This window comes from Fundulus heteroclitus, chromosome 7 (assembly GCF_011125445.2).
Source record: "Fundulus heteroclitus isolate FHET01 chromosome 7, MU-UCD_Fhet_4.1, whole genome shotgun sequence".
Taxonomy (NCBI): Eukaryota; Metazoa; Chordata; class Actinopteri; order Cyprinodontiformes; family Fundulidae; genus Fundulus; species Fundulus heteroclitus.
In genome coordinates, this window is record NC_046367.1 from 27,592,578 (window position 1) to 27,607,596 (window position 15,019).

The 15,019-nt window shown below is 40.1% G+C and overlaps 1 protein-coding gene across 4 annotated transcripts in view; it reads right to left on the reverse strand.

Moving 5' to 3' along the window:
* Positions 1-15,019, reverse strand: part of ttc21b (tetratricopeptide repeat domain 21B) — a 54,933-nt gene that overhangs the window by 21,544 nt on the left and 18,370 nt on the right. Inside the window, exons 1-3 of one of the 4 annotated variants that reach the window (XM_036139394.1) lie at positions 1,955-2,110; positions 610-739; positions 407-517 (exon numbers count right to left, since the gene is read on the reverse strand). In XM_036139394.1, coding sequence (XP_035995287.1) covers positions 407-517; positions 610-739; positions 1,955-1,975 — 262 coding nt within the window. In that variant the 5' untranslated portion in view covers positions 1,976-2,110. Of the gene's footprint in view, positions 1-406; positions 518-609; positions 1,552-1,954; positions 2,111-15,019 lie in introns of those variants that run through there. The other 3 variants (XM_036139392.1, XM_036139393.1, XM_036139391.1) reach the window with 3 other exon arrangements.

Sequence of the window (15,019 nt, forward strand, 5' to 3'; positions counted from 1 at the left end):
GGCAAGAATTGTCGTTCACATACCGAATCTGACTGAACTGACCGAGTTCTTTTGAAATTAAAATGGGCAGAACTTTAATTTTGGCAAAAATATACTCAAAAGACTAAAATGTGGTTCTAAAGAGAACAGATTCAACAGGGCTTGACATAAATGCACTACACACTGTACTGATGTTTATTTGTAAGGAAATCTGAAAACTCTACAGTTATGTAATTAAATAACATTATAACTGGTGGTTGTGTAGTCATAAACAACAACAAAATTATCCAATAAATATTTTTTTGAAGGCATAAATGTTATGTCTTTGATTTGTTTCTGAGTGTTATATGTGAATACAGAGCCGGTGTCTCACCAAAATTTCATTATGGTTACATAATGACAATAAAGACTCGGATTACTGGATCACCTGGGTTTGCCTTTTTCTTTTCAGCATAGACAAGAGCCATCAGTGTGCAGAGGGACAGATCTCGATCATCTCTTATGGTGTCCAGTTCTGCTGTGGCTTCTTGAATTTCCCCTGAAGGACCAAATAAATAAATGTAAAGAATGTAAAGTATGGTAGAGACTCGTTTCCATTCAAATCTGATTTGTAATGCTTTAAAATCATACCTTGCATAAGAGTTGCGTATGCGTGGAAGAAAACGTAGACGGGGTCATGACCGAATTTCCTCTGAGCGGCTGAAGCGGAATTTACTGCATGGTTGAATAGTTTTTCGTAGCAGTAGTATTTGATCAAAGCCTGGAACAAAGGACAGTTAAAAAAAAAACAGTTTGCGGACCACACTGTCCTAATATTAAGAATACGATGACATAGTAAACGGAAACAAAACACTGCAGAGAAAGCAAATACCATGTCATCATTTAACCTATAATAATACATTAGCATCCCGATTGTGCCGTTTCTATATTCGCGTTTTCTAAGCAGAATCGAGCGCTGTTATTTGCCAGCTTTGCTCACCAGTGACGTGTCTTCTTCCTCCATCTTAGCTTTAAAGCCAAAAAGTGAGGATACTGACTGGGGAAGGAAAAGCACGTACAATGCAGCGCTTTTACAAAGTTGTTTCGAATGAGACAGATATGTACGGTTGAAACTGTCCTTTTACCGCCTCCATGTTGCGACGCGTTGCCTGGTAACTAAAAAAAAACGGTTGAGCTTTCTGGTAGCTCGCGCAAACCCCCATCTTTGACTTTCAGGCTTTGGTTCCCCTTCGGAGCATTTGTAAAATCTTTTTATTCTGCAGAAGTGACAGATCATACACCCTAAGATGATTTGGACAGATACTGAGTGTTGCGTTAATATTTCGCTAAAATAAATCGTTGAGGCATATTCACTAGGCAGGTCCTGACAGACCAAACTCAGCACTTATAAATAGTCCCAGCCGTGTGAAAACAACGTGATTTCCTCTTTTTAACTGAAGAGGGCGCAACAAACCCACGTAAAAATGTACATTAAGCGTTGGGCTCTCACTATTACTTGCTATATCTTTGTAATCTTTCGTGTTTGTTATGTAGCAGAATAAAACGGAAAACATACGTAGTGCCTTGCAAAGGTTTATAAGTTTTGTTGCCTCACAACCTGGAATTAAAATAGATTGTTTGATAGTTTGCACCATGCCTAAAACTTAATGTTTTATTTATTTACTTATTTTTTTATAACAGCCGGAATTTACTACATGATTGAAGTGCTTTTCATAGCGATAGTATTTGATCAAAGCCTGGAACAAAGGACAGCTAAAAAAATAGAAGAAAAAAACAGTTTGCGGACCACACTGTCCTAATATCCTAATATTAAGAATACAATGACATAGTAAACGGAAACAAAACACTGCAGAGAAAGCAAATACCATGTCATCATTTAACCTATAATAATACATTAGCATCCCAATTGTACCGTTTCTATATTCGCGTTTTCTACAAGCAGAATCGAGCGCTGTTATTTGCCAGCTTTGCTCACCAGTGATGTGTCTTCCTCCATCTTGGAAAACCGTTATAAAGTTGTTTCGAATGAGACAGATATGTACGGTTGAAACTGTCCTTTTCCCACCACAATCTCGCGACGCGTTGCCTGGTAACTAAAAACGGTTGAGCTTTCTGGTAGCTCGCGCCTCGCAAAAAAAACCCATCTTTGACTTTCAGGCTTTGGTTCCCCTTCGGAGCATTTGTAAAATCTTTTCATTCTGCAGAAGTGACAGATCATACACCCTAAAGTGATTTGGACAGATACTGAGTGTTGCGTTAATATTTCGCTAAAATAAATCGTTGAGGCATATTCACTAGGCAGGTCCTGACAGACCAAACTCAGCAATTATAAATAGTCCTAGCCGTGTGAAAACAACTTGATTTCCTCTTTTTCACTGAAGAGGGCGCAACAAACCCACGTAAAAATGTACATTAAGCGTTGGGCTCTCACTATTACTTGCTATATCTTTGTAATCTTTCGTGTTTGTTATGTAGCAGAATAAAACGGAAAACATACGTAGTGCCTTGCAAAGGTTTATAAGTTTTGTTGCCTCACAACCTGGAATTAAAATGGATTGTTTGATAGTTTGCACCATGCCTAAAACCTAATGTTTTATTTATTTACTTATTTTTTATAACAGTCGGAATTTATTACATGATTGAAGTGCTTTTCATAGCGATAGTATTTGATCAAACCTGGAACAAAGGACAGCTAAAAAAAAAAAGAAAACAAAAAAAAAAGTTTGCGGACCACACTGTCCTAATATTAAGAATACGATGACATAGTAAACGGAAACAAAACACTGCAGAGAAAGCAAATACCATGTCATCATTTAACCTATAATAATACATTAGCATCCCAATTGTACCGTTTCTATATTCGCGTTTTCTAAAAGCAGAATCGAGCGCTGTTATTTGCCAGCTTTGCTCACCAGTGATGTGTCTTCCTCCATCTTGGAAAACCGTTATAAAGTTGTTTCGAATGAGACAGATATGTACGGTTGAAACTGTCCTTTTCCCGCCGCAATCTCGCGACGCGTTGCCTGGTAACTAAAAAACGGTTGAGCTTTCTGGTAGCTCGCGCGTCGCAAAAAAACCCATCTTTGACTTTCAGGCTTTGGTTCCCCTTCGGAGCATTTGTAAAATCTTTTCATTCTGCAGAAGTGACAGATCATACACCCTAAAGTGATTTGGACAGATACTGGGTGTTGCGTTAATATTTCGCTAAAATAAATCGTTGAGGCATATTCACTAGGCAGGTCCTGACAGACCAAACTCAGCACTTATAAATAGTCCTAGCCGTGTGAAAACAACTTGATTTCCTCTTTTAACTGAAGGGGGCGAAACAAACCCAAGTAAAAATGTACATTAAGCGTTTGGCTCTCACTATTGCTGTATCTTTGTAATCTTTCGTGTTTGTTCTGGAGCAGAATAAAACGGAAAACATATGTAGTTTCTTGCAAAGGTTTATAAGTTTTGTTGCCTCACAACCTGGAATTAAAATGGATTGTTTGATAGTTTGCACCAGTGGTTCTCAACCGGTGGGGCGCGCCCCCCCGGGGGGGCGCCGACACTCTCCCGGGGGGGCGCGAGTAGGCTACAGGATGGGAGTGGAAAAAAACTGGAAAAAAAAAATTTGCACTTTTTTTTTATCACTAAACTACTTTCATAAAAAGTTAAAGTTTTGTATATACATAACTCCTGAATAAGAATTAAAATGTGTTTGGACTGATTTAAAAAAAAAAAACGTTTTGAACAAATTTGATTGTTTTGTCGATAGTGAGCGCAAATGCAGGTGATAAGCGGTTTTCATCCGGGTTTTTCGCGCATGCGCGCCGGACTGGAAGGAAGCTGACGAGTTCTCGGCATATTTTTCTTCTTTAGATAACGTATCACAAGATCGTTTTAAGAGTAAGTTGATGGTTGATGGTATCATATCGCCAGATTTATACAGCAAAAGCCTGAAGGGACAGAGGGAGTCTGTGAAATGCTGGCCAAGGCTTGTACGGTGACATAGCTAGTAGCTTAGCTGCCTTATAAACACGGCAGGCAATACACATGAGAGAGCATGGAACCATGAACCCACTGGACGGCTAAGAATTATTTTATATCGGGACATAGACACCAGCAAACCCATGAGGGATTAAGCGGGTCAGAAAATGGATGGATGGACGTTCAGACATGTTTGTTTAACATCAGAAAGCGGACACACAGCAGACACACAGCGCTTCAGCAAAGAGGACGAGCCGCCCGGTATGTTTAAACAGACATTGTTCACTAAGGATTATTTCGGTGTTTTTGTCCTATTAATCCTTTTCACAGACTCATGCCAGAGGGTTTGCATACATTGTACATGTATGTATATTAAAAAAAATCGCCGTAGTTAGCAGCTGTAGTGCAGACCACGGTGAAGTTAGCTTGACATTGGACATTCAACCTCCGCGGAGTCAGCGGGATCTAGCTCACGGTTGATCCGGTTGAAGGACTCCGATTTCGCCTAGCGTGTCTCAGCTGCTCCCGTCTCCCATACGCGGTGGGACCGTCAATAAATCTGATTTGATTTTTGTTTCTCAAGACGCTCCGCTGACTCCGCGGAGCTTGAGTGTCCATGTCAAGCCAACTTCACCGCGGTCTAGTGCGAGCCAGAAAGTAGCGCTACATACTTGGCCGAATGATTAAAAGGTCCGAAAGAAATGGGATACATTCGTACAAGAAACGCAAAAGGACTGGATTGCCGGCAGTGACAAAAGTGTTTTATGCAATTCACACTTCACAAGCGAGGATTGTGAGGGGTACTTACAATGGAGCATGGGCTCTATGGGGCAGCGTTAGATATAGTCTCCTCAGGTTCACCTTGTTCAAACTCCATTTCTTCGTATATATATTCCTTATCTGAGTCGCCGATGCTTGAGGGGGAGTTTGAAGATGTATCAGACATTTTTTTAATTTATTTTTTTGTACGTAGAGTAAGAGTTATTAATAAAATTGAACAAATCGGTAGCAAAAGACGTAGTATTTGCAGGCTGATGCACGGTACTAGTTCTGTTTGTGACGTCGCATTCCGGAACAACCCGAATGCAGAACGTTCGTGCTCTTTCGCTTATACAGCAAGTTTTATCAAAATTACTTCCAAACGGCGCACATAATTCACATATAGTATACATTTCTTTACTCTGGTGACTATTTGAATGCATCTGGCAAAAAATACGTTCAGTCCAAGAGTTAGACTAGTAATGATAATAGGCCAACTGATGATAATAATAATGATAATAATAATAACAACAACAATAAAGCATGTAACCTCATAATTATATAGCAATAGCCTTGTAATAATGATAGGCATATACTACTCATAATAATAATAATAATAATAATAATAATAATAATAATAATAATAATAATGCCTGCAAGCTCACATTAGAAGTCTGGTGCTACTGCCAATTATAGCAATAGCCTAGTAATGATGATAGGCCTACTGATGATGATAATAATAATAATAATAATAATAACAAAAAAAAAAGCATGTAACCTCACAATTATATAGCAATAGCCTAGTAATGGTGATAGGCCTACTGATGATAATAATAATAATAATAATAATAATAAAAAAAAAAGCATGTAACCTCACAATTATATAGCAATAGCCTAGTAATGGTGATAGGCCTATACTACTCATAATAATAATAATAATAATAATAATAATGCCTGCAAGCTCACATTAGAAGTCTGGTGCTACTGCCAATTATAACAATAGCCTAGAAATGATAATAGGCCTACCTACCGCTACTGATGATGGTAATAATAATAATGTGGGCCTAAAAATAATAGCCTAGGGCTATCTATCTATCTATCTATCTATGCAAGGTAGAGCGGGGCGGGGCGGGGGGATGGGGGATCTGGGCGGGGGGCACTGGGGCCCCAACTGCAACAAACCAGCTTTGGGGGGGCCCAGCTTGCAAAAGGTTGAGAACCCCTGGTTTGCACCATGCCTAAAACTTAATGTTTTATTTATTTACTTATTTTTTATAACAGCCGGAATTTACTACATGATTGAAGTGCTTTTCATAGCGATAGTATTTGATCAAAGCCTGGAACAAAGGACAGCTAAAAAAAAAAGAAAACAAAAAAAAAAAGTTTGCGGACCACACTGTCCTAATATTAATAATACGATGACATAGTAAACGGAAACAAAACACTGCAGAGAAAGCAAATATCATGTCATCATTTAACCTATAATAATAGGCTACAATAGCATCCCAATTGTACCGTTTCTATATTCGCGTTTTCTAAAAGCAGAATCGAGCGCTGTTATTTACCAGCTTTGCTCACCAGTGATGTGTCTTCCTCCATCTTGGAAAACCGTTATAAAGTTGTTTCGAATGAGACAGATATGTACGGTTGAAACTGTCCTTTTCCCGCCGCAATCTCGCGACGCGTTGCCTGGTAACAAAAAAAACGGTTGAGCTTTCTGGTAGCTCGCGCCTCGCAAAAAAAAACCATCTTTGATTTTCAGGCTTTGGTTCCCCTTCGGAGCATTTGTAAAATCTTTTCAATCTGCAGAAGTGACAGATCCTACACCCTAAAGTGATTTGGACAGATACTGAGTGTTGCATTAATATTTCGCTAAAATAAATCGTTGAGGCATATTCACTAGGCAGGTCCTGACAGACCAAACTCAGCACTTATAAATAGTCCTAGCCGTGTGAAAACAACTTGATTTCCTCTTTTTAACTGAAGGGGGCGAAACAAACCCAAGTAAAAATGTACATTAAGCGTTTGGCTCTCACTATTGCTGTATCTTTGTGTAACCGGGTGGTTTATTGGTCGGGAACAGTGGAGTGGTTGTAAATTCCTACCCATTAAATGTCCCTGAATGCATCTGTGCCCACCTATTTCTCCACCTTCCTCGGGTTTGCAGCGTTGTTGGGCTCATTAGTAGGTGTATATAGGCACCAGGTGTGCCTGCCAAGCTAGAAGTGGATTGAATCTCACTTGGCTGACTACTGGAGCTGTTAGCCTGCTGAACCAGGAATTGGTATCAGGAAATTTGTGTGCTGGGATTATTTCAGTGACTTCTCACTGCAGCATCTGAAGGTTGCTGCTGCTGCATATTGTGCTCTCACCCAGGTGCATGGTTAATGCTCTGGGTTAATTGAGAAAAGGGGTTGTTTAGAGCTGGAATTGTAGCACCACACACATTGAACCAGACAATAGTATGGGGTTGTTCTTTTAAATTTTATTAAATAGCTGATTTGGCACAGCTTTACAGGACTGGATTGATGCAGTTTGAGACTTGTTTTGTTTTTTTGTATGGAGCCAGATGGGTCTCGATATTCACAAATGCACAAATAAATCCACACACACACAGGACAAGATCCACGCAAGCACAGGCCCGATTCATGCAAGCACAAAAAAATCCACACATGCACAAAAAAATCCACACGTGCACAAAAATATCCACACGTGCACAAAAAAATCCACACGTGCACAAAAATATCCACACGTGCACAAAAATATCCACACGTGCACAAAAAAATCCACACGTGCACAAAAATATCCACACGTGCACAACAAAATCCACACGTGCACAAAAAAATCCACACATGCACAAAACAATCCACACACACACAGAACAAGACCCACACATCCACAGCTCTAGGCTTTAAACTTCACAGCATTTGTGTGTGGATTTTTGAGACTGTCCTGCCGTCTTGGGATTCACACAAGCATTTTTTTAAACAGAGAGTGGTTTGCAACCAATCAGAAGCCTCCCTTGTATAAGCCAATCACTGGAAAGTACTCCACGTGGGCTGACTTACTCATAAGCCAATCACATTCAACCTGTTCAGGAAGCGCGTAGTATGAACACAATGTGCTCTCAGGCTTCAGCGCGCAGCAGCCGTTGCAGGTGTCCGCTCCCACCCCCCCGGCCTTAGAGCCGACGTCAAAAAACGCTTCTCTGCTCCCTTCAAGTCGCTCCGGATCCGCCCGCAGCGCTCCTTGGTCTCTGAGCTCCCAACTTCTAACTCCGCGGGCCTCTTCCGTCTGGTCTCCAGCCGGCCAGCAGTGATTCCCTCCGAGCTCTCATCGGCCTCGCCGTACAGACAAAAACTTTTGTCTTTACAAAACTTTGTAAAGACAAAAGTTGCGATTTTTCTTCAATAGCTCCCTGGTCATGTGACTCATTAAATATTTCACTGACTCCAAATCTGTGTGAAATTGTTATGTCAATGAAACTGTCCTTTGTTTCAACATCAAGGTTGTGCCTCATCTAGCTAATGTAGAACAATTTCACACAGATTTGGAGTCAGTGACCTGGAAGCTATTGAAGAAATATTTAATTATAAATAAATCTTAAAATATAAAAAGGCTTAAAATGGAATAAAAATGTGTGGCCCATCAGGCTAATATAGAACAATTTAACACAGGTTTTGAGTCAGTGAGTCACATGACCAGGGAGCTATTGAAGAAAAATCCCAACTTTTGTCTTACAAATATCTTTAAAAAATTAACAGATTAAAATGGAATAAAAACAGTGTGCCTTACAGATGTTATTTATTGGCATGATTTTATATTCGTTTTATCTTAGCTGATCCCAAGAGATGAAATTTATTGATTTTTATTTCTCAAGAGTGCTTAGTTCCCACAGCGTGTGAGAGGAGGGAGCAGCTGAGAGATGCTGGCTGAAATCGGGGTCCATCAGCCGGATCAACCGTGAGCGAGATGCCGCTGATTCCGCGGAGCTTTAATATCCAACTTTACCGCCCTATCCGCCACAGGGCTGGCGGGACATGGGCGCCAGGGGCGAATCGTCAGAGCACAGGAGAAGCAGGTAACGGCGAGGCCGATGAGAGCTCGGAGGGAATCACTACTGGCCGGCTGGAGACCAGACGGAAGAGGCCCGCGGAGTTAGATGTTGGGAGCTCAGAGACCAAGGAGCGCTGCGGGCGGATCCGAAGCGACTTGAAGGGAGCAGAGAAGCGTTTTTTGACGTCGGCTCTGAGGCCGGGGGGGTGGGAGCGGACACCTGCAGCTGGGCGCCTCCGCTCATGTGCAAACACCTGCGGAGAGAGAGGGAGACAAACGGCTGCTGCGCGCTGAAGCCTGAGAGCACATTGTGTTCATACTACGCGCTTCCTGAACAGGTTGAATGTGATTGGCTTATGAGTAAGTCAGCCCACGTGGAGTACTTTCCAGCGATTGGCTTATACAAGGGAGGCTTCTGATTGGTTGCAAACCACTCTCTGTTTAAAAAAAATGCTTGTGTGAATCCCAAGACGGCAGGACAGTCTCAAAAATCCACACACAAATGCTGTGCGGTTTAAAGCCTAGAGCTGTGGATGTGTGGGTCTTGTTCTGTGTGTGTGTGGATTGTTTTGTGCATGTGTGGATTTTTTTGTGCACGTGTGGATTTTGTTGTGCACGTGTGGATATTTTTGTGCACGTGTGGATATTTTTGTGCACGTGTGGATTTTGTTGTGCACGTGTGGATATTTTTGTGCACGTGTGGATATTTTTGTGCACGCGTGGATTTTTTTGTGCACGCGTGGATTTTTTTGTGCACGTGTGGATTTTTTTGTGCTTGCATGAATCGGGCCTGTGCTTGCGTGGATCTTGTCCTGTGTGTGTGTGGATTTATTTGTGCATTTGTGAATATCGAGACCCATCTGGCTCCATATTTTTGGTTATTTAACATTATTTTGTGTCTTTGGTTGTTACTAATTTGGGTTGCAGTTGTTTGTGTTTAATTCTCAGATTGTTTCTAGTATTGTCCTGTGTTCCTGTGCTTTATTGGATTTTAGATTGGTATAATAAAGTCTATTTTTAATATAGACCCTTTTCACATGACGTCACTCAACTTCCGTTTTGAAGCGGAGCAGGGTATCTTTACTTCCGGCTACATGCTTTTACATAGAAAATTCGGGAGGTGAAGAGGTGTTTCACTGATAATCAGCGCGATTTCATAAGGTAAGACTGAGACCACAATGTGTCGCATTGACTATCTTTATTTTCCTTAGTATTGGTAGCAATCATTGCTGTTATATAGATGCTTTGATCGGGACAGTAACATGTAGATCAAAGCTAACATGCAGCAGCTTGTTAGCTTACCTTACCAAACTTTTACCCATCAGTAATCAGCGTGATTTCATTAGGTAAGACTGAGAGCACAATGGACCTTACCAAGCTCCGCCCACAACTGACCTAAAATTCTGAAGTCTCACAAACAAAGCCTCGCAGCGCTTTAATTCTACGGAAGTTTCTATGTAAACATGGCGGTTTCCACTTGGACTGATTCTTTGCGGAGTATTCCTGACTCGATTAGTGCGTCATTTCTGCCTGATTTTGAAAAAATATCATCGACAACAATGGACAGAGGAATTAACAAGTTCATGTCATCATTTTTGGATGAGTTAAAGGTATTTGAGCCACGCGATGCCTCCAAAGTTGTGCAGGTCACAGCAAAATGCTATCGGTCGATGAGGGAAACGGCAGACCCTCACTCCCCCAGCATTAATATAGATGTGGACAAGATAACTGATGCCTATTGTTCTTGCAAGGCTGGGTAAGTTGTGCATTCATCGTTTTGTCTGTTACTTTTGAAATCCGTGGATAATTCCTGTGGTTTGTTGGCAAATGTTTGTGTGGCTAGCCTGATACGCTGTACTTGGTGCTAGAGTGGCTAACACGAGGAACAGTTTCGTCCAAATTGTGTGTACTAACAAGCTCTCTGCTCTAATCGATGGTCTCTTGTCTTTGCTGTCCTGCCTACTTGCACTTTCCGATGCTCTTTTTGGTACGCGCCTAGCTTTATGCACTCGCGCTCTGTCTGCTGGTGTCGGATAAGGATGGGACGCTGTTGGCCCATCCCCGCCGACAAAATGCTAATAAATAAATAAATAATAAGCAATAAGTATTATAAATTTGCTTTAAGTATTAAAGCAAATTTATAATACGTACACCAGCACACACTCCCTTGTTCTTGTTGATCCTACGAAGGTTGAGCTGCTCGTGTGGTCGTGCACAAGCTTTGATCCAAGCCCGGCATTCTGCACCTGATTTTGGAAATCTGTGAATTTTCCCACCACAAATACGATCAGGATATCTGACATCACCAGTACAGATACCCCACTGGCAATGGAGAACCATTATTTTTTATTATTTTTCGATTATTAACTCGAAAACTTTATGCCGGTATGCTAGTACAGCAGTAGTCTAGCACTACATTAGCTTGTGTTTGTGAGACTTCTTCGAACGTTGTAGCCACTCTATGACGTAGAATGGGCATCAGCCAATGAAAAGCGGCCCCTCTGGTAAGGTCCATATTAAACGTGTCTTATTGACTATCTTTATTTTCCTTAGTATTTGTAGCGATCATTGCTGTTATATAGATGCTTTGATTGGGACAGTAACATGAAGATCAAAGCTAACATGGAGCAGCTTGTTAGCTTACTTTACCTGTCATTAATCTGATGTAGATGTTATAAAATGATTACTGTAGCTTTGCCATTATAAAAATAAATCTTGTTCACGAGTGAAAAAAGCGACATTTATCTGCTACATTGTTCCCCTTACTTGATTATGGTGACATGTTATATATAATTGCAGTCACTGAATTAAAAAGAACTTATTCCATTTGAATCTTTTTGTTCATTCCTAAAAAAAATGACCGTGGGTCTATTGGACAGTACTTGTTTCTGAATTTTGTGTATTATAATGAATTTTCTTCATAATATTATTTGCACTTATATTAATGCACTTTTTTTTTGTTTTTGTGCAAAATACTGTATATTTTAAGTAGAAGCCTGAAATTGTTTTATTATACTGTATTAGTAATGACATGTGCTGCTGACCTCTTAGTCAGATCAACCTTTAAAAAAGAGATCTTAATCTCAATGGGAGTTTATCTGGTTAAATAAAGGTTTTAAAAAGTATTATAATTACTCTATTTTTTCTCCCCTTGTGTCCATCTCTCAGCAGCATCATATCCACCAAGCATGGCACAATCACAGAGAAACCGCTACTGCAGTGTCCCACAGTGTTCGAACAACAAAAAAAACTTTCCATATCTCAGTGTTCATGACTTCCCGGCTGATGCTGAGACTGGAGCCCGTTGGGTGACGGCAATAAGAAGAGACGAGGGGCCAAATTTTAAAATCCTTCGCAGCAGCACTTACGCCTGCAGTCAGCACTTCTCTTCCGAGGACACCTATGTTTCTGCAAGTGGTCTTTAACAAATTAAACTCCATCTTTCTTTCTTAAAGATAATTGAGTTATAAGTTAATTTAGCTATTCCCAAGATAATTTCAGTGGCTCACCACATAATTTTTTATTAGAGCTGTCAAAATCAATTTGTTAATGAAAGGAAATTAATCTGAGAAATTAATTAATTTCTGCACATACAAATGGTTTTTAAAAATACTCACCTGTACACTGTGATCGCACACTGTCTCTTTCTCCTGCATTGTTTACATTTCAATTGTTTACTGTTAAATCACTGCTGTAATTTACTGTAATTCTCAAGCTGTATGCAAACGGAATTTCGTTCTGTACGCACTCTGTGCATACATAATGACAAATAAAGTTGTCTAAGTCTAATTTGTCTATGGATGAACCCAGAACCACACACAAGGGACTTAAAATGAAAGTCTTTATTGAAGGTTTGATGGGATGGAGGGTGATGTAACCAGCGAGGTAGAACTGCACGGGAACAGGGTGATGGTGTTGGCAGGAGCTGACGGACCGGAGAGAGACTTCTTGGAACCAGGATCAGGCATCAGGGTCTACAGCTCGGCAAAGAATTGACAGTTCAGGGGAGAACCCACCAGAGCTCGGCAGCAGGCTCTTCTGTAAGGCAGAGGGGAACCGGAGCAAGGCAGCACGATAAACAGGACAGGTAAAAGGTAAAATGGACAGAGCTGCTATGAAGTATCTATGTAATAAATAACTAAAATATATGAAGTTTGATGTCTGAGGTTTTTTAAAAACCAATGTTTTTTTGGTCAGTTCCTGAAAAATAACAGTATAGGACACAAGGGGTTTGCCCTGACAGCAGCATAATCCATAAATACTATAATTAACTGATTATTAGTGTGCATGCAGTGTGCATGCAACATTATTGACAGCGTCTTTCTCAGTCTTTGATGTCCTAAACTATCACAGTTTTAACAGGAATGGGCAGAATTATTTTATTAATTGAGGCTCCAAATCTACTGACGAGACTGAGAAACACACTGAACCCACAGAGGAATTATGAGGGATACTGCAAAGTCTGCAACCTCAGTAAATTACTACACACACACACACAAAAAAAAAAAAAAAAAAACGGGAGGGAATGAGGCTCCTCATTTTTATTCATAGAGCTGTGACCAAGTGGCCAACAGCATTGACACTGTTCCAAAACAAAGTATGAAAAGGCTCAACATTATACATCAACTATATCCCTGGTGTGACTCATTGGCTAAAAGCTGTGAAACAGATAAGCTGATATAGCAATAAAGCTAGCATAGCAATATAATAGAGAAATAGAAAACTAATAAATGACAAAAGTCCTGTTGGTAGCATAGCTACCATTATCCTAGCATCTATGCTAACAACAGAGCTAAGAAGACAAAGCTCTTACCTTCATAATCAAAAAGGTATTGTTCCACAAAGAACTTGTCATCTTTGTCGAGTTTGGAGGCTGGTGTGGCCGGAAGCTTTTGTGCCAGTCTGTGCATGTCTCCCAAACGAAATTTTGGTAGATTGGTGAGGGACTGTGTGAATTCCCTATGTAAAAACACTGCTCGCGGAGAAAGCGGAAGTAAAGATACCCTGCTTCACCGCAGAACGGAAGTTGCATGACGTCACTGTGAAAAGGGTCTATGGTAAAAGACTGTAGAAATAAAACATATTTTGTATACTATTTCTGGTTCCTAATTCTTAAGCCAGACCTACCTGGGTACTTTTAATTGGGAGACCCTAGGCCACTTGAGATTTAAGGCCTACCAGTTGGCTTTAGGGCCACGTCCTCTGTCACAGTCCGGGCTCCATCTCCCCGTGTTACATTTGTAATCTTTCGTGTTTGTTCTGGAGCAGAATAAAACGGAAAACATATGTAGTGCCTTGCAAAGGTTTATAAGTTTTGTTGCCTCACAACCTGGAATTAAAATGGATTGTTTGATAGTTTGCACCATGCCTAAAACTTAATGTTTTATTTATTTACTTATTTTTTATAACAGCCGGAATTTACTACATGATTGAAGTGCTTTTCATAGCGATAGTATTTGATCAAAGCCTGGAACAAAGGACAGCTAAAAAAAAAAAAAGAAAACAAAAAAAAAAGTTTGCGGACCACACTGTCCTACTATTACGAATACGATGACATAGTAAACGGAAATAAAACATCGCAGAGAAAGCAAATACCATGTCATCATTTAACCTATAATAAAAATACATTAGCATCCCAATTGTACCGTTTCTATATTCGCGTTTTCTAAGCAGAATTGAGCGCTGTTATTTGCCAGCTTTGCTCATCTGTGTAACAGACTGTTGTTTGAATGGAAAATAAGGTGTGTCCCTTTTTACAATGACAGAACTAAAACGTGCTATCCAGAAATCTAAGACATCAGCACCAGGAAAGGATCAGATTTGTTATGTAATGATAAATCAACTCAATGAAAAATCAAAGGAAGTATTATTAGAATTATATAATAAAGTATGGGAGGATGGGAAACTGCCACAGAGCTGGAAGGAGGCTGTGGTGGTGCCAATACGCAAACCAGGAAAAGATTGTACTAATCCAGGAAATTATAGACCAATTGCTTTAACATCTAACATATGTAAGATAATGGAGAAAATGATAAATGAAAGGCTAACATATTATATGGAAAAGAAAGGATATATAGCTAAATACCAAAGTGGTTTTAGGAAAGGGAGAAATACAATGGATCCAGCTGTATGTTTAGAACATGAAATTAGAAAAGCACAGGTTAACAAAGAAAGTGTGGTGGCTGTCTTCTTTGACATAGAGAAGGCGTATGATATGATGTGGAGAGAAGGATTGTTAATTAGACTGTGTCAA